Raw genomic sequence first — 19,551 nt, forward strand, 5'->3', positions numbered from 1 at the left:
AGTTTAATTCAAAGATTCAGTCTGTCTCTGGGTTAGAAACATGTGTAAACTTAACAGATATTCCACCTGCAACATTGTATTAAGTACATGTTACTGACAAAAATCAACTTAACAGCAACCCTATAAGACAGAATAGAACTGTTACTTTGGTTTTCCTAGACTGTACATGTAAATCTTTGTGTAAGTAGACAGCCTCATGTTTCTTCTGAGGAGCCAGCCTGGTGGGTCTGAACTGCTTGAAAGTGTAGATACTCCACTCAAAGCAATTGTAGGTTTAAGTGTACCTGGAGAGCATTACTAACATGGTTTTTTTGCTCTCTACTATTTTTTTAATTAGTTGTAGGTTTTAAGTATATATAGCTCTGAAGTAGCCACAGTTTCTTTTTATAATGTGAAAGGTACTAACGAAAGAAAATTCAAGCATCTCAATCTGTATAATAGGGTTAATACCGTGGCTGTCAAAGGGCTGTCCCCTTTAGGGGACATTCGGCAGTGCCTGGAGGCATTTTGGGGTCTCACTATTGGGATAAGTATGCTACTACCATTTTAGGGGCCCTGGTTCTGCAAAACCTCTTGCAATGCACAAGATAGCCTGTCTTCGCACAATAAAGAATTTTCTGCCCAAATGTCAATAATGCTGAGTTGACAATTCCTGGGTTCATCTATAATTGGCACCCAATTTTATGAACAGCTGTAGGTGGACTTGTATGTTGTTGAAGGAGCTAGAAGCTTGTTTTCTTTACCGTATTCTAACCTGGTTTTAGTTAAGACTATCGTAGGCTGTGGATCATTTGAAAGCAGCTTCACTTACTTGTGTCAGACAGTGTGATCAGAGTAGAGTGGTGGACAGCCTGGTCCTTAGGCACTCAGGGAAGATTTTACAACTGGTGGGTTATTTGTAATAGTTCTTTATATAGCATAGTATAATTGTTTTCTTGATTTTAATTTGTGAATTAACCTCCTCTTAGGAAAGATGGAATGTTAAATGGTTTAATTTTCTGTCTTTTCCCCCACGACCAACATAAACTTCAACAACTTACTTGTAATGGGTGCTGTAGTAAGAGTTGATCTTTCTTTAGGTACTGTTTCTTAAGGGTTTAAAAGTGTTGGTATAACTCCCAAATGTGCCTTTTAATATTGCATTTAAAACAGCAATATAAATAGCATTTAAGTTGTATTCCATGGAGTATGGATATGATAACTATTGCTCATCAAGGACAAGATGTAGATTGGTTTCTTATTTTGTTTTATTCAAACTTTAACCTTTTTCTTTCTTCCTTTTCTTTTAGATTTTGGCTCTCTATTTGACTTGGAGCATGACTTACCAGATGAATTAATCAACTCTACAGAATTGGGACTAACCAATGGTGGTGATATTAGTCAGCTTCAGACAAGTCTTGGCATGGTTCAAGATGCAGCCTCTAAACATAAACAGCTGTCAGAATTGCTGCGATCTGGTAGTTCCCCTAACCTCAATATGGGAGTTGGTGGCCCAGGCCAAGCCATGGCCAACCAGCCCCAACAGAATAGTCCTGGATTGGGTTTGATAAATAGCATGGTCAAAAGCCCAATGACACAGGCAGGCTTGACTTCTCCCAACATGGGAATGGGCACTGGTGGGCCCAATCAAGGTCCCACACAGCCTGCAACAGGTATGATGAACAGTCCAGTAAATCAGCCTGCCATGGGAATGAACACAGGGATGAATGCTGGCATGAATCCTGGAATGTTGGCTGCAGGCAATGGACAGGGGATGATGCCTAATCAAGTCATGAACGGTTCAATTGGAGGAGGCCGGGGGCGACCCAATATGCAGTACCCAAACCCAGGAATGGGAAATGCTGGCAACCTACTGACTGAGCCACTGCAGCAGGGCTCTCCCCAGATGGGAGGACAAGCTGGATTGAGAGGCCCCCAGCCTCTTAAGGTAAGCATGGCTTTGATTTGTGTTGTATCGCTAGTATGCATTTCAGTGCTCTGGTGGTGGTGGGAGGGCCTAAGGCCAGTTGTTCTTGTACTCCTAACTGTTCAAGCTTCATCTTCTCATGTAGATTATTCCCCAGATACTATAAGCCAAGGGTCTACTGTGTTGTCACAACCTTTAAAGAAACCTCACAACAATTTTAAGTAAATAGTTACTTGACAACTGGCTAATGTTCTATACCTGCATAGATTGTTCCAAATCATTGCCAGCTAATTCCTGTTTCTATTGACACAAGTTCAGGAATATTTTCATCTCACTACCAAGCCCAAGTTAACCTTCATGGGTTGTTTTAAAAATATATTTGTGAGATAGCTGGTTTGACACAAGTCTCCAGAAACTCAAGTTCTATCATAAGAGCTTTATTAGGTCCTAGTTCTATTATCAGGTAGAACTTAAGGTCTTCTCATTTACTATGAGACCATTCCATGTGTTCCAATTAACTAGATTTTAGTTATTTTTTAAAAGGCTTTTCTTTTTAAAAAGCCCACTTATACAACAAATACTAATGTGTTTTGAAACCATTAAAAATGTGCTTGTTGTAAATAATTAAAGCTTAATTATAATTCATATTTTGGTCCTTCTTTCTCTATAGTTTGTCTATGTATTCCTTTTTCTTTAAATGGTATCACACGTTGGTAGTGAGTGCCTTGCATGTAGTTGCACAGTGAGTACTTACTAAATGAAAGAGAAGGAGGTGTGAGAGGTGGGCTGTAAAGAGGGTATGGTAAGAGTTTTGCATGGTGTCAGGAACACGCTTTCCCTGAATCTGAGTGGTCATGTGGAATTCTGTGTTTCTGAGAAATGAGGGTAGGAGCAAGCTCAAGGGTGAATTTAAGACAAAGGAGAGAATTTAGGGTTTCGGGAACTGAGAACATGTGGCTATATGAAAGCCATTAAACTGTTTTTGTTATTCATTAAAAATACTGACTAAATGCTTAATACATCCTAATGGAGGAAAGGATTTTATTTCTTCTCCCGGCCCTGTAGAATATCCTTCTCTGACACTTTCATGTTGTATTATGAGTATGGTTTATTTAGGAATGTGGAGTGAAAGCCACTAAGATGGGGAAATGTTCAATACCACTTGTAGGTTTTAGGAACAAACCAGTGAAGAAGAGACAAAAGTCCCTGTCCTTCTGATGTCTGTATTCAGAGGAGGGGGGCAAGTGATAAGACAGTGCACGTTCATCAAGTGTTTACTAGACTTGACAGGGAATTTGTGTAGGGCCATTGATTAAAATATGAAAACTTGCTGCCATTGAGATTATTCCAATTGATAGCAACCCCGTAGAATAATATGGAACCAAATCCAGAGAGTTTCCAAGGCTGTGTAAGTTTTTACAGACGCGGACTGCCTCATCTTTCTCCCTTGGAGTAGCTGGTATTTCCGCTGCCAGTTTTCTTGTCAGTGTTTAACACAGTGCTCTACTAGGGTTCGTATTATTTATAACAGCATCCTATAAATAGATTATTACTATTATACAACTGAAAAGAACAAAGACCTATGGGGGTTACAGGTAGAATTAGAGGTCCTGGCACTAGAACTCTTTCTGATTTAAGTCTATGCTGATCCCTGCAGTATAATGTGATTCTATTGTTATATGTTGACAATAAAACCGGTTAGCTAAAAACTGGTACAAACTTTTATTGATTGCTGTAACTTGTATATGGGGGATCATTGCTTGACTGAGACCTGTCACAGGTCTGTTTCTGTAATGCTCACCGTGGCTCCAGGACGTCTCAGCATATTATTGCCTTTCTTTTCTCTATACTGTAGGATCTGAAGGGAAACAAATCTGTACCCCCATTCCTAATTCTAGCTACCTAGCATACGGTAAGGTGTGTGCTACCCGCATCCAGACATACTCAGAACCAAAATGTGGTATACTTCCTGCCTGATGAAATTGACTCTATAGTGATCAAACCCTGAACCTCGTTCCGTCATCTGAGTGTTGGCCTTCAGAGTAACTCCCTCTTTTTTATGGAGGAGGGAGGAGACCTGATGCTACTTGAATAGTTCCTTTAAAATGAATGGGAAGTGGGGGGGAAGTGTCTTGGGTAGATAAGTAGTTAAGAAAGACAACTTATTAGGGGACCATTAAATGTAAGGAGGGGGGAGTCTATTGGGAGGAGTCCCTCTTGGATGTTGTATTCTGTGTGTGTAAATAAGAGGGTGTTATGCTCAGTCTTCTCATTTGCATGGATATGGATTTGGGTCTGGTGTATCAGGTTAGGAGGAACAGGTCCCAGTAAGTGATTCAACCCTAACTCAAGGGGATGGTATAGGAATAAAAAGAACAAATTGGGAAAATAGGATAAAGGATTTGGTGTCGATTCTGATAGATCACTTGTACACTATTATATACCCATTGCTCCACATAGCACCTTGCATGTTTTCCTGGGCATCCATACATAATGTGGACATTTTTAAAATCCAGTAGGCAGTTGGGAATGCCTGACTACAATCTAATTTTCTTTTTATTCTTTGATCAAACTCCGAGGCCACACATACTGGTTTGGATTACTGGCATGCCTGAAGTCCTACCAAGATTGTCCCATGTTGAGTATTACTAAATTATATATGTATGTCCAGTTTTGTAAAAAGGAAGAGCTGCCGTCTCCTACAGGCCATGTTTGAAATTCTGTAGTAACTGCTAGGGCAGCTAATAATTTGTTTTTGGTGCCTATAGCTGTTAGTAGCCTCCTGGTCATCACATTTTCCATTTAGGTGGATAATCTGTATCATTGTGGTCCAGGTAGGTTGGCAGGTAGTTGAACATCAGGAGTGCATTAGCTGTGGAGAAGAGAACAAGGTCAAATAGCTAGTTAAACACCGCCTTGCAGAACTGAAGGGCAATATCATCCTTCCCTATCCTTTTTGATGTGGGAAGAGGCTTGGGTGGTGAAGGGATAGGGATGTGCTTGTATTTTACTTTCTAACTCTAGCAGCGGAACTCTGAGGGAGCCCAAAAAGCAAAGGCCCAAGTCTGTTGTTCAGAGTGACCAGAAATGTCAGAATGACTTACTGCCAGCTTGACGAGCTATCTGCACAGTCTGTGTGTGGTGGCATCTCTAGATGCCAGGGACCACATAGGTCAGAATAGGTTGGAACTCACTCAATATAGGCTGAGTCCATGTGGATAAACGGAAGTAATAGATTCTTTGCTTATTAACAGGAGCTGTCAAGGTAGGTTGTAGGTTCTAGCATTAATTTACTCAAAAAATGTCATCTTAATGGTTTATATCTATTGAGCTTTTTATATTCTATTGTGAATTTTCATCTTATGGTGATTGATGGAAAGATCAGTTAGGTGAAATTATGTTAATTATTGCCGGGCAGTATTTCAACTGACAGTGACCCCATGTGTTACATATAAAACCATAGAGTTTTCTAAGCTGTTTGCTTGATGGGAGCAGATTGCCAGAGAATGTAAATACTGTTTTAACTTTTTTCTCATTTTCATTACAGAAATCTTTGATGAAAGTATCAGAGATTGATAGAAATTTGGAGAGTACAAAGAGTGCAAGATTGAAAGAACTGAGTTTCATTTACTGTGCTACTCGATTTTTTTTTTTTTTAAAGCCCTTAGATCAGGTAGCTGGTGGTCAAGTTTAGGGTGTCTAAACTCTGAGAGTTCAAAGCAAGATGAATTGTGGTTCTTGCCCTTTTGTACATCGTCTGGGAAAGAAGAGACACAAATTTAACCATTGCCACCTTAAAGCTTTGTGTAAGGATCTAGGAGAGTGGAAAGATTCCCCAGATGCAGTAACATGGAAAATGTATTTTAAATGGTGCTGCTGCTACTGCTTCTCACTTGGAAGCTTCACCCATCAAGCACACAACTACAAATGAAAATTAAAATATCCTCAAAAGCAACAGAGCACATTTCTACTTGGAATTGTTGAGTCGATGTCAACTCAATAGCAGCTGGTGTTGGTTTTGCAAACCCAGCGCTTTTTATCTGTATGGGTTAGCCTGAGTCACGAAGGAAAGGCAGTGTACTTCCACTTAGTTTTAGGGCAAAGGAAAAACTTAAGGCAATTGCTGGGAAGTGAAAAAAGTACTCTGCTCAGTTTCACTAGTAATGGGCTTGTGAGGTAGAAGGACCCTCTGGAAAGAGATCTTTTGAAGATCATGAAGGGGCCCTAGTAGTAGTCCTGCTTCTTCTTTAAGAAAAAAAGAGGTGACACCCCCTTACAGAAGGGTTACCAGGGAGATAAGCCAGTTAGGGTGCAGTGTAGCAACAATGAAACATAACTTTCTTCTGGTTCTTAAGTACTTTCCCTCCCCACCCCCTACTATCACGATCCCAATTCTACCTTACTAATCCAGCTAGACCAGAGGATGTACACTGGTACAGATAGGAACTGGAAACACAGGGACTCCAGGAGAGATGATCCCTTAGGGATTAGTGGTGAGAGTGGCAATACCAGGAAGGTGGAGGGAAGGTGTGAGAGAAAGAGGGAACCGATCACAAGGATCTACCTATAACCCCTCCCTGGGGGACAGACAACAGAAAAGTGGGTGAAGGGAGATGTCGGACAGTGTAAGACATGATAAAATAATAATTTATAAATTACCATAAATATGGGTTCATGAGGGAGGGGAAAAGGAACTGATACCAAGGGCTCAAGTAGAAAGCAAATGTTTTGAGAATGATGGCAACAAATGTGCTTGACACAATGGATGCGTGTGTGTGTGTGTTGTGATAAGAGTTGTACGAGCCCCCAGTACAATGATTTGGGGGAAAAAATAAGAGGTAAAGACAAAAGGCAAGGAAACCAGGGGAGTGGCGAGGGACCGGGGGAAATGAGTTGATATTAAGGGCTCACGTAGAAAGCAAATGTTTTGAGAATGATGATGGCAACAAAAGTACAAATGTGCTTGACACAATGGATGGATATATGGAGTGTGATAAGAATTGTATGAGCCCCCAATAAAATGATTAGGAAAAAAATTCGCCTGAGCAACTTGCTAAGATACTATATATTATGTTTTGTCTTTGATCCAGAAACTTAATGTTTGTTATCAAGATGGAATAAATGTATAAAATTTATCAAGCAAACATAAAAATGTTTTATTTAATAATGATACTATATTTAAGCCATATTTTAATGAAAATATAATCATACCAGAAGTCCTGATGAATAAATGGTTAAAGTTTTTTTTATATAAAGGCAATGAAACCTGTTACACAGTCTACACAAGCAATGCTGAGGGTATTGAAGTAAGACTATGACAGTGAACATGAAGCTATGGAAAGGATTTTAGGGTGTTCGTTACATGTGAGATTTGATGGTCCCTTGACAGGATAGGATCTGACAGAGAATGTAGGATGGCTCCACTTACAGGAGCAGTAACCAAAGTGCTCTCACTTCCCCGTCTTAGTGTTTGCTGTGTTGTTTTCAATGGGTAGGTAATTGACTTTCTGTTGGGAGCCAATGAGAGAGAACAGAATTGGAAGGGGTTCTTCTAATTTTATATTTAGAGCATAAAATTGACCACTGTTTGAATTGTTCAAATACTTAGAGTTGTGTTTTTAAGATTATAACAGTAAATTTCATTGTTATCAGGAAGAGCTAATGTCTCCAAGTGGACCTACATAAATAATAGCAGAAAAGAAACTGCTTTTAAAAGTGCGTGGAGGCTGTAAACCGAGATTGTTTTAAGGGTCCAGCAGGCTACTAACTTAATGAATGTTGTTAGATGCTTTGAAGTCAGTTCCAACTCATAGCGACCCTATGATTGATGAAACCCCACCTGGTGCTGCACTGTCCTCACAATGAGCCCATTATTGGAGCCTCTGTGTCATGCCTTCTTGTCCCTGCTTTCTATTTTACCAGTCCTTTTCTAAGGACTAGTCTCTTGATAATATGTCCAAAGTACATTAGACAAATCTTGAAATCCTTGCTTCTAAGGAGCACCTCTTCTTCCAAGACACATTTGTTGGTTTCTTTTGGCAGTCCTTTGATAGTCTTCACCAGCACCATAATTCAAATGCAGCACTGTTCTTCCATTTTCCTTATTCAGTGCCCAGCTTTAACATGCATGTAAAGCTACTGAAAATACCCTAGCTTGGCTCAGGCGCACCTTAGTCCTCAAAGTGACATCCTTGCCCTTTCGGACTTTACAGAGATCTGTACCGAATGCAAAGTATTACTTGATTTCATGAGTTGATGGTGGATCCAACCAAGATAAACTCCTTGTCAGCTTTATTCTCTTTCTCTATTTATCTCGATGTTGCCAATTGGTTGAGTTGTGGGGATTTTCATTGTCTTCTGACTATAATCCATATGGAAGGCTGCAGTTATTTATCTTCATCAGCAAGTGCTTCAAGTCCTCACATCCAACAAGCTAGATTTTGTCTTCTGCGAATCAAAAGTTATGTTAATAAGGCTTCCTCCAATCCTGATAATACAGCCCTGACACACACCTTTCCTGATTTTAAACCATGTAGTTTCCTATGTTCTGTTAGCACAACTGCCTCTTGATCTCTGTACAAGTTCCACATGAATACAAGGCGTTCCTAGAATTCCCATTCTTCTCAAAGCTATTGATTGTTATGATCCACACAGACAAATGCCCCAAATGCCTTGGCATAGTCAATAAAGCACAAGTCAATAAACACATCTTTCAGCCTAGATCCATCTGACATCACAGTGAAATCCTTGTTCCATGGCCTCTTCTGAATCTGGTCTGGACCCCTGGCAGTTCCTGTGAGTGTAGTGCTTCACTAGTTGAATGGTCTTCATCAATATTTTACTTTCATGTGATATAATGATATTGTTGTGTAATTTGTACATTTGGTTGGGTCACTTTTCTTTGGAAGGGGTACAAATACATGTCTCTTCCAACCAGTTAGCCAAGTAGTTTGTCTTCCAAATGTCTTGGCATAGATGAGTGCTTGCAGCGCTTCATCAGCTTGTTGATGTCAGTTGGTGTTCTGTTAATTCCTTGGGCCCTGATTTTGGCAAATAGCTTGTAGTGCAGCTTGGACAACTTCACTACCATTAATTCTCGATCGTATGCTTTCTATTGAATTGGTTAAATGTCTACCAGCTCTTGGTAGACTAGTTTTTCCGTCTTGTTTTGATGCTTCCTGTGTTCAGTATGTTGTCCTTATAATCTTTCAATATTGTAATTTGAGGCATGAATTTTTTTCTTGAGTTCTTTTCAGTTTAAGATATGCTGAGCATGTTCTTGTTTGAATTCCTCATTTTGCACATTTTGTTACAATAATTTATTTTGTCTTGAGCTGACCTTTGAGCTTTTCTGCTTAGCTCTTTTTAGTCATTTCTTCCACATGCCCTAACTGCTGTAGGATCGTGAGCAAGTTTTGGAGTCTTTTCTGACATTCATGCTGATCTTTTTTCTTTCCTGTCTTTTAAATATCTTTTTTGCTTTCTTCATGTCTCATGATCTTGGTGTCTTCCCCACAGCTCATCAGCTCTTCTGTCATTGGTATTCAGTGCATCAAATCTGTACTTGAGATAGTCTTGAAACTCAGGTTATATAAACCACAGGGAATTAATTGAGTGGACTCTGGACTTTGTGTGTTTTTTCTTGGTCTTTAAAAAAGTTATTGGCTTCCCTATGTAGAAAAATATATGAATCAAGGACAAAGAATAGAACATTAAAAGCCTGCACAGTAATCATATAAACAATGAAAGATCTCAATCTAAGAAAAAGGCAAACAATATTTAAAATTTCAGATAAAGGGAAAGTGGGTGCAACAAGAGATCTAATGGAAAGGTATTATATTCCAGTTTAAGTGCAATTAATTAGATTTTCTTTATAATCTTTCTGTCATATTGGGGCTGTTCACATTCCTAGTCTACGGGCAGTGGGGATTCACCAGGGACTCAATCCATGTAGCTACCTTGCAAATTGATTTTTGGCTTTCACTATCCAAAGTGTTTTGTAAACCAGTTGTTTAGAATTTAGGTACTGGCAACATTCCCTTCTCCAGGATTGGATCTTATTGTTTACCGTCCTTGGATCACACATGTTGGTGTATTTCTGTGTGGAATTAGCTGACTTCTCAAGTCAGTGGCTGCTATTTTGAGACAAGTCTTTTAAGACCTTAAAACACTGGTTTTCCTGAAAGCCGTGCTCCATCTGATTTCTTCACCTGGCTTTGCTCTGGTGCTCTTATCTTCAGTGACCTCACATGGGAGACTACTGGCAGGGCCATTAGTCACACGAACTAAATTATTCTTATATTAGGTTTATAATCAAGTGAAAGCTCAAAATCCATGGATGTAGCAACTCTGGTTTAAGAAGAGGATTTTTAAATTACTATTTATCAGCCAGTGCAGTACAATGTTCTTCATAGTAAACTTTGATTTGATTCCCATCACTGCCACTTACTGGCTGTGATCTTGGAGAAGTAATTTTGAGCACATTGTGCCTTACTTTCCCTTGTTTTTTTACCGCCCGTAGAGCTGTAAAGTTAATGACCTCATACATAAATCAAATGTTTAGACAGACAAGTATTTAAATAACATTTTGCTTTTTCATTTTCTTGGTATAATAAGACGGGAAAAGGAATAATAATGCTGTCCCGGTAAGATGGGTGGTCAAACTTAATTTATTTTCTGTTTCTTATGCTTAGATGGGAATGATAAGCAACCCAAATCCTTATGGGTCACCGTACACCCAGAGTTCTGGCCAGCAGATTGCAGCTAGTGGCCTTGGTCTTCAGATGCAGACAAAGACTGTGCTACCAAATAACTTACCTCCATTTGCAATGGACAAAAAGGCAGTTCCTGGTGGAGGAATGCCCAACATGGTGGGTAGTAATTTATTACAAACGTCTCTTGAAATTAACATGTTAAAAATTTTAAGAAAACTACTTTAAAAGTTTTTTAAGAATGGTTTTATTTTCATGACTTCTACTCTACACATCCTTTAAATACACTAATGTGTATAATATACAGGATAACCCTTGTGAGCAAGGAAGTGGTTTTACTTGCTGTTTTGTTCAGGGATGGTGTTTATCAAAATAGGAGCAAGCTGTGTTTTATGGACGTGCCATCCAGTAGATTTTGCTTGTGCATACTTCAGTAGGATCAGGAAAGTGGGACCTCCGGCAAAAGATCTCAGCGCTCCGTGACCGTATCTATTGACTGTATCTGAGACCACCAGACAGTGTAACTTAACACTCAAAAGGTTTGGGACTGTTTCTTTTAGGTTGGCTTCTGCTATGGAGAAATTCCAGATCCTGTGAACAACACAGTGAAGCCATTTCCAGTCATGAGAAGTGATCTTACTTAACTTCAGAAAAACCTATGCGATGATTTCCCCCTTCACACGTTGTAGTCTTATGTCACCTGTTCACTGAATGTCCGCAAGTCCAGATACCATACTGTATACTGGAGATACAAAGATGACTAAAGCCTGACTTCCCTGTCACCAAAAAGTACTTCGTTTATATACCTGTTTTCAAATTGGGAAAACTAAATTTCATTCTGTGTATACAGAAACCCTTTTACCTACCCAAAAAGCCCCTCTGGGTCTGCCAGGCAGCTCCCTGTTCATTAAAACCTAGTGTGAACATGATCTTCACTCTTACTCCTCTCTGCCAGCAGAGTTCACTGTGTCCGTGTCTTTTCTCTCACTCACTTTGCCTACTTTGATCATATCACATGGTAATTAACTTGCTTTCTCATTTGATTGCCCTTCTTGAGGATGGGAGTCATACGTTATTGAATCTTTCATGTCAAAAAAGCAAGTGGAAGGTGTATTATGTAGTATAGTACCATAATGGTTTTAATAGAAAATGTCTAAGTCCTTGTTTTATTTAAAGAGCTAGCAAACCGTGACAACTAACATTAAATGTGTCTTTATTGTTCTGTCCCTAAGGGTCCTCAGCAGGCCCCACAGGTCCAGCAGCCAGGTCTGGTGACTCCAGTTGCCCACGGGATGGGTTCTGGAGCACACACAGCTGATCCGGAGAAGCGAAAGCTCATCCAGCAGCAGCTGGTTCTTCTTTTGCACGCTCACAAGTGCCAGCGCCGGGAGCAGGCCAATGGGGAAATGAGGCCATGCAACCTTCCCCACTGTCGCACTATGAAGAATGTCCTCAACCACATGACCCACTGTCAGTCAGGCAAGTCCTGCCAAGGTGAGTGGACCCACAGGGCCAGTGTGTTAGGCAGTTAATGTTTCTAGGTACAAATGCAGTCAAGGTATTTGAGCCCATTTTGGAATCTCTTGATAGGATCTTAGTCACCATGATTATTGTTAGTTACTTTCAGGTCAGTTTCAACCAAGGGACCCTGCTATATAATAAGCCTCTTATTATCTCACAGTCATCACTATCTTAAAGCCTGTTGTGTCAGTCCATCGCGTTGAGGGTCTTCCACTTTTTTGCTAACCCTCTACTTTACCAAACATGATGTTCTTACTCAAGCACTGGCGCTATGTGCCCCTCCCCCTTCACTTCCCATACTTAGGTGCAAAGTACATGCCATGTGTACTCGAGTATAAGCCAAGTTTTCCAGCACATTTTTAAAACTGTTTTTATGGTAAAATTGGGTGCCTCAGTGGATATTCAGATCGGATTATACTAGACAATGTTTTTCCCATGAAGCAGGTGGTGAGTTTGACTTACTAACCTTATGTCACTTAGGCTACATAGAGTTAGGATAAAAACAGGCTGACTGCCATTGAATCGATACTAGCTCATCTCAACACTATCCCTTCAGTTTTCAAGACTATTTACTGGAGTAGAAAGCTTCATCACCTAATTATTACTATACAAGGTATTTCTATACATCTTTAGTGAAGAAGAAAAAAAAAACCCAAACTATTTCTACTTTCCTTACTCCTGAAACCAAGAAAAGACCACAAGGTTTCCAGGGATCTAAGTCTGGATTTCCTTTTGTTGTTGTTATTGACCCAACCTTTATATATATATAAATGTGTAAAAGCAGAATGTCATTTGGAGGGCAAAGGTGCACCTGCCCCCCAAACCATGGTATTTTCAGTAACCTAATAACCATGTGAAATTTGGACAAGGAAAAAGGAAGGCAAAAGAATTGATGTCTTTGAATTAGGGTGTTGATGTAGAATATTGGATATTATTATGGACTGCCAGAACAAACATATCTATGTTGGAAGTACAGCCAAGAATGCCCTTTAAAAGCAAGGATGGTGAGATTACATTTCACATACTTTGGACATACTCTCAGGAGAGACATTTCCCTGGAGTAGGACATCATGCGTGGTCTAGGAGAGGCTCCATGGAAGATGGCAACAGCTGTGAGGATAGTGCAGCAATAGGCGGTGTTTTGTTCTGTTGTACATAGGATTGCTGACTTAGAAGTCAGGTAATAGCACCTAATGCCAATAGCAAGCCTACTTTATTTTTAAGTTTATTGACTTGTAATACTTTAATATTTCGCTAAATGACAAAGTTAATACAACTTTTATATTTGCAATCATTACAGATCTTTATCAGCACGTATAGTTATGGTACTGGATTTTTTGGGTTTTTTTACTTAAGAGTACAGCATATTTTTGTGCTTATAGAAATATGAGCCCATCATAGCTGTATGATTTTTCACATATTCTTTTTGCCATTTTTGGCTCATTTTCACTCAAATGTTAGTATTAATAGGAACTCTCCTAGAGCGTTATAATGAAGATCCAATGAATGTGTGCATTTGTAACATTTTTTAAGTATTCAAGTGTTGGGCATTATTAATATTCAATATAGATGTAAAAACATAAGCTGCACTTTTGTTCTCTCCAGTGGCACATTGTGCATCTTCTCGACAAATCATTTCACACTGGAAGAATTGTACACGCCATGATTGTCCTGTGTGTCTCCCTCTTAAAAATGCTGGGGATAAGAGAAACCAACAGTGTAAGTGATACAATCTTTGTACGATTTCTACCAAAATTGTTTTTGGGGTATTCATCAGTGTTGTTGTTTGTTTGTTTGTTAAGTGAGATTTCTTGTGGTTGCCACTGGTTATTTTCCTTTTAGTTTTTCTAGTTTCCATTCCTCTCATATTAATGCTTGCGATTTCACTACTTCTGGCTGAAAGAAGATTCAAGGCCTTTTACTATTGATTCTTAGTAAAAACCACTATTTCTCAGATGCTTTTTTTCTACTAAGCCACATTGAAAGTGTTTAGGTTTTATATCTGCTGTCTCCCTCCAGTACTGCCACATTCCAATCAAAACAAAAAGATGGATGTGGAAGGTATTACATTGGCTATACTATTGGGAATGATTGATAGGTAAGATTTGCTCGAATCTATTCTGGATTCATATGTCCGTATTCAGTGCTCCTATTATACAAGAAAACTAGCTGAAGGAGAGGTACAGTAATTTTTAGATTATATGACCTTTGGTTTGATAAAGTGAATTTAACAAGGTGGCTGGTTACTGGATGTAAAAATCGCCAACTTTCAGATATATAGGAGAAGAAAGGTAGGGAAACTGCTCCATTTTAAATGGTGGCCAAAAGTATAAATAAGAAATACTTTATTGCTAATTTGTTTGCATACAAAATTGCATGTGTTACTGAATGAACACAAAACATTGATTAAATGGAAGAGATGCAACTCTTAAAGGGACAAGGGGTCAGTTTTGTAGTGTGGTCAATCCCAATGAGGTTATTTAGGGGAAATGACAATGGGAACCTAAAATTCATCTGGAAAGACAAATTTGTGAGAATAACCAGGAAAACCTTTAACAAGATGTTTCATAAGAGTTTCCCTCCAGTGAATTTAAAATAACAAAAATCACAAGGATATGACATCTGTACAAGAGTACATAGGTAAGTTAAGGAGGATGGGGGGGAGATTGCCGTATATTCACAAAGAATGTATTATCTGCAGAAAGCTGTAATTGAGAACAATTAGAGACGAAAAGGCCATGTGAAAACCAGATAGATACGCTAGTTTCTGTATGAATCCTGTGATAAGAGATTTTAATGTTCCATTTTAAACAGGAAAACTGAAAATTCATTGCTTTTAGCATAGAGCAAATTATTCTCTCTCTATGACCTAATTATATAGAAAATTAGGAATTATTAAAGAAAAATGGGTTTCTATAATCCTGGGGAAAAATAATAGATTGTTTTTAAAGTACAACTGTACCACTTTCCTTTGTAGAAATAAAGCATTAATAAGCAGATTAAAGATGAATTTGGAAGTATGTATATGTGTGTCATGGAAAATAAATACTATTATTAGATTAAAAGAAATCTAAATATAAATTAGTGGAAAATAGGGAATGACCCCCAAAAACATACAACAAAGGTCTTTAGATGAAATAAGGTATCATTTCTTTCATCACCTTGACCAAAGTGACAGTAGTTGCTATTGCAAGTGATATAGGCTTAATTGTTAATGGAAGCTTTGGTGTAGTTTGTTGTGGCAGTGAGCCACAACTGATTTTTGACCAATCAGTTCTGCAACTACAAGTTTTGGGGGAGGAAGCCGTGGGAGAAAAACTTATATGAACTAGATGTTCCATAATGATGTGACTTGTTTGTGGTTTTTGAAAATGAAAACATTTTGATCTTTCTGTCATTGTCTTTAAGTGGTACACCCATTTATTTTGTATTCTAGCAATTTTGACTGGAGCAGCCGTTGGACTTGGAAATGCTGGTTCTCTAGGGGTGGGCCAACAGTCTACCCCCAGCCTAAGCACTGTCAGTCAAATTGACCCCAGCTCTATAGAACGAGCCTATGCAGCTCTTGGACTACCTTATCAAGTTAATCAGATGCCAGCACAAGCCCAGGTGCAAGCAAAAAGCCAGCCCAACCAGCCGTCTGGGCAGTCTCCCCAAGGCATTCGTCCCATGGGCAACATGAGTAAGTTTTTCTCCTCTTCATAGTCAATATGAGACTGCTTGTGTTTCAGACTGCATTCTCTAAATGCAAACATTGCTCCCTCCATCATCTGAGTTTTTTTCTCTCTCTGCCTCTACTTTGTTAATTTTTTTTTTTTTTGAAAATTTAAAAATCGCAAAATATAAGCCCCCCCCCCCCTGCTATTGGTTTATGTCCACCTTGGTCCTTATTAGGGAGCTCTGGGGTCACAGCAGTGCAAATCGACCAGCCGCCCTATGGGAGAAGGATGAAGCTATCTGCGCCTGTTAGGGTTTAAAGTCTCTGAAATCCAAGAGGGGCAGGTCTACTCCATCCAATAGGGTCTCTGGGAGTTGGAATTAACTCGGTGATAGTGGGGTTTTTGTTTTTCATTTGATCCTTTTATGTAGATAATTGACTTTGTTATATACATTATTATTTCACATTGTGAGCTTTCTTTTCTATTTCTCCCATTTATTAACTATTGACTAGTACTTTATAACAGTGGCTTACTCGTAGACCTTTATGTTTATAGCTTTGGTGCTTTTATTTTAAATGTGTAGGGATGGGTATGATTATTGTCAAAGATTTTCAAGCATTTGGCTGCAGTATTCTTTTAAAATAATATTTTGAATGTACATGGTGAAAATTTTCTCATATTTCAAGTTGTAGTCTGTGTATATGACATCTAAGTGGTTTCATATCACTTGCTCAGTGCCATCGACTTAGTTGATGCCAACTCATAATGACCCTGTAAGACAGGGTAGAAAAAAAAAAAAAAGACTGGGTAGAACTGCCCCTGTGAGTTTCCAAGACCCTAACTTTATAGGAGAAAGCTTCATCTTTGTCCCAAGGAGTAGCTGATAGTGTCATATACTTTTTTATAACTTGCTCTTTAATAGTATATTGTGTTCATTTTTATTCAGTAGATGTCTGTCATTCTTACCTATGCCTGAAAGTCATCTTTCAGGTGTCCTTACATAGTACTTCACTACTAGCCAAAGGGTTGACAGTTTGAACCCACTCAGAGGCACTTCAGGGGATAGACCTGGCATCTCTTTCCAAAAGGCCATAACCTTGAAATCCCTATGGAGGAGTGTTGTTCTATAGGATGTCAGCGTGAGCACATACCTAACTCTCAGGCAACTCATAATAACAAATCTTACACTTTTAAGATTTTTTTCTCACAATTTGCTAAATGCTTGGAAGAATAGATAAGCTTATTCCTCCAGTTGTCTTTGGTGTGTGTATTTTTTTAATGGTTTGGATTCATTTTGCTCAATTTGTTAATTTTTACAAAAATTAAGCATTTAAGTTTTCTGATATTTGCTTTCACTGGATATTTCCTTCCTGCCCTTTCCCACGTTGTGTTCTGTTGCTCTGGGGTTTTTTTTACCCTCTCTACTTGAATTGACAGTTTAGGCATTTTTCTTTGATAACTAATACTGTGTCTTACAACTAAAGATTAGTTTTAAAGCACATCTTGAGATAACAGACTGTAACATTTTAATGATCCTATTTTCATAAACAGTGCTTAACAAATCTGTTATCTCAAAGTGTAAATTAAGAGTGAAATAGCAGTCCTTTTTAGTTCTACCAATTTGTTTGAGTTTTACAAATTTTAATTTTAAATGCCAGAAAATAGCAAGGGGTTTCTACTTCTTATAAGTCAGGTTTTACAGTCACTGCTAAAAGGCTTTGACTAGTAGTTAAAGCATGTGCTTTCTCCTCCCCTCCCCCGCCCCCCGACTACTGAAAGATTAATATTCCCTATTACTATGAATAACTTAGGTATCTACTGTGATCCTGAAGAGGCAGCAACACAGCAGGAATGTTCCCAAAGAAAAAGAATCCGGTCAGCAGTGGACTTTAGGAGGCTGCTAACAGCTAGAATTAAAATAGCATCAATGGTTGAGGGGGGTGAGGAGGGAGGGAGGAAGGAAGTGTGTGTGTGTGTGTGTGTGTGTGTGTGTGAGAGAGAGAGAGAGAGAGAAAAACCAGCCCAAGAGGATTAGAATACACATTGCCTGAGGTGGTGCTCAACCCAGCTCAATAAAAATAAAACTTCACTTTTTAACATAATGATAGAACTTCTAATACTATGCTAAAGAACAAGTTATAAAACAATATGAAACATCACTGAGATATCTCAGACACAGAGTATAACTTGAATAATGAGAGAATTTTTCACAACAGGGTGAGTGTGATGTGATGACTCCCGTGAGTTGCAGGTGCTAAGACACTTCAGTAGGAATGTTAGCACACTGTCCGATTGTCCTTTAGCATATCTTAGGTCCTTTGTTCCTGCCTATTTCTTCTTGCTCATTGTTTGGTCTATTGGTTCCCTTTAGTGAAAATAGTGTTCTCCCTAAAAGTATTTTTAACTACTCAGGGGCTTAGATAAGTTTCTGAACCCTTTCCCACAGTTTGTGCATTTCATTGTTTAATGACAAGCACTTTAAATATATTGTGATTATTGAATCACCAGTTTCTTTGAATTATTAGACCATGGGAGTCTTGTTATCAGTTCTTCTGTCTTAAAAGTACAGGCATCTTAAAAGTATAAGCATGTACCACTTAACATCCAGGGCCTGTTCTGTGAAAGAGAAAGGGGTTTGGCTGTTGTGCAAACACTGTATTCAAAATTTTTAGGAACCCACTTCTGGTTGCCCATGAAAGTTTTTCATTTTTAAGGAGGCAGCTTTCATTAAAATTAATTGTTGGAGAAATAATGCGTGTACCTATTCAAGATATGTAGGAGTACTCCCACCACTTATCAGTTCATCATGCTATGGTGTTTGCTGGTGCTGGAAGTGCTGTCTGGTATTTCACACGGAAGCAAAGTCACCCAAAGTGAACAGGTTTCAGTGGAGCTTCCAGACGAAGAAGGATTTGGGTCTCCACTTTGAAGGAAAGAGCTACTACTGATCGCTTTCGAAACACTCAGAACCAAGGGCCTAAAGGATGGAAGGAAAACATTGTTGGAGACAGTGCTGGAGGCCCCTCAGGTCTGGGGACACTTGAATTCTGACTTCAGAGGAGCTATTTTCTCCAAGTGGAGCCTACCATGGTGATGTGAGTCTAGTCACGCCTATGGGGTTGGAGTCTTTGGGATCTTCATTTGCTGATGAGGCACAATTCAAGGAGAAATAGTTCCAAAAATCTGGTACTGAATGTGCGGAGTATGAATCTGGGAAAAATTATCAGTGGTAAAAATTGAAATGGAACACGTAAAAATTGGTATAGTCATTAATGAACGAAAATGGACTGGAATTGGCCGTTTTGAATGAGAAAAGGCCTATGATTTATTATGCCGGGGGGAAAACATGTTCAAGAGGAATGGTCTGATATTGCCAGAAAGGATCCTACTAAATCCATCATGATATACAGTGCTGTGAGAGGATTATATCTCTCTGCCTTTAAGGAAATCCACTCATCCAACTATTATGCAAATTCATTCTCCAACAGTTAAATCTAGTGATGAAGAAGTGGAAGAATTCTACCAATGATTTCAGTTGGAAATTGTTCAAACATACCATCAAGGTGTATTGATAATTATTGGTAACTGAAATGCAAAAGTTGGAAACAAAGAGGAAGAAATTGTAGGAAAATACAGCCTTAGTAATAGAAATTACGCTGGAGATTGCGTAAAATTTTGCAAGACCAACTTGGCCATGGCAAATACCTTTTTTCAACAACACATAAAAGCAAAAATACATCTGGACTTCCACAGA

The 19,551-nt window shown here is 38.9% G+C and overlaps 1 protein-coding gene across 1 annotated transcript in view; it reads left to right on the forward strand.

Annotated features, from left to right (window-relative positions):
* The window catches only part of EP300 (EP300 lysine acetyltransferase), a 68,865-nt gene that overhangs the window by 17,308 nt on the left and 32,006 nt on the right, over positions 1-19,551 (forward strand). The window contains exons 2-6 of the mRNA XM_075553626.1: positions 1,290-1,927; positions 10,600-10,776; positions 11,850-12,111; positions 13,744-13,857; positions 15,575-15,820. Of these exons, the coding sequence (XP_075409741.1) occupies positions 1,290-1,927; positions 10,600-10,776; positions 11,850-12,111; positions 13,744-13,857; positions 15,575-15,820 (1,437 nt within the window). The remainder of the gene's footprint in view (positions 1-1,289; positions 1,928-10,599; positions 10,777-11,849; positions 12,112-13,743; positions 13,858-15,574; positions 15,821-19,551) is intronic.

The sequence above is a fragment of the Tenrec ecaudatus genome, chromosome 6 (assembly GCF_050624435.1).
Source record: "Tenrec ecaudatus isolate mTenEca1 chromosome 6, mTenEca1.hap1, whole genome shotgun sequence".
NCBI lineage: Eukaryota > Metazoa > Chordata > Mammalia > Afrosoricida > Tenrecidae > Tenrec > Tenrec ecaudatus.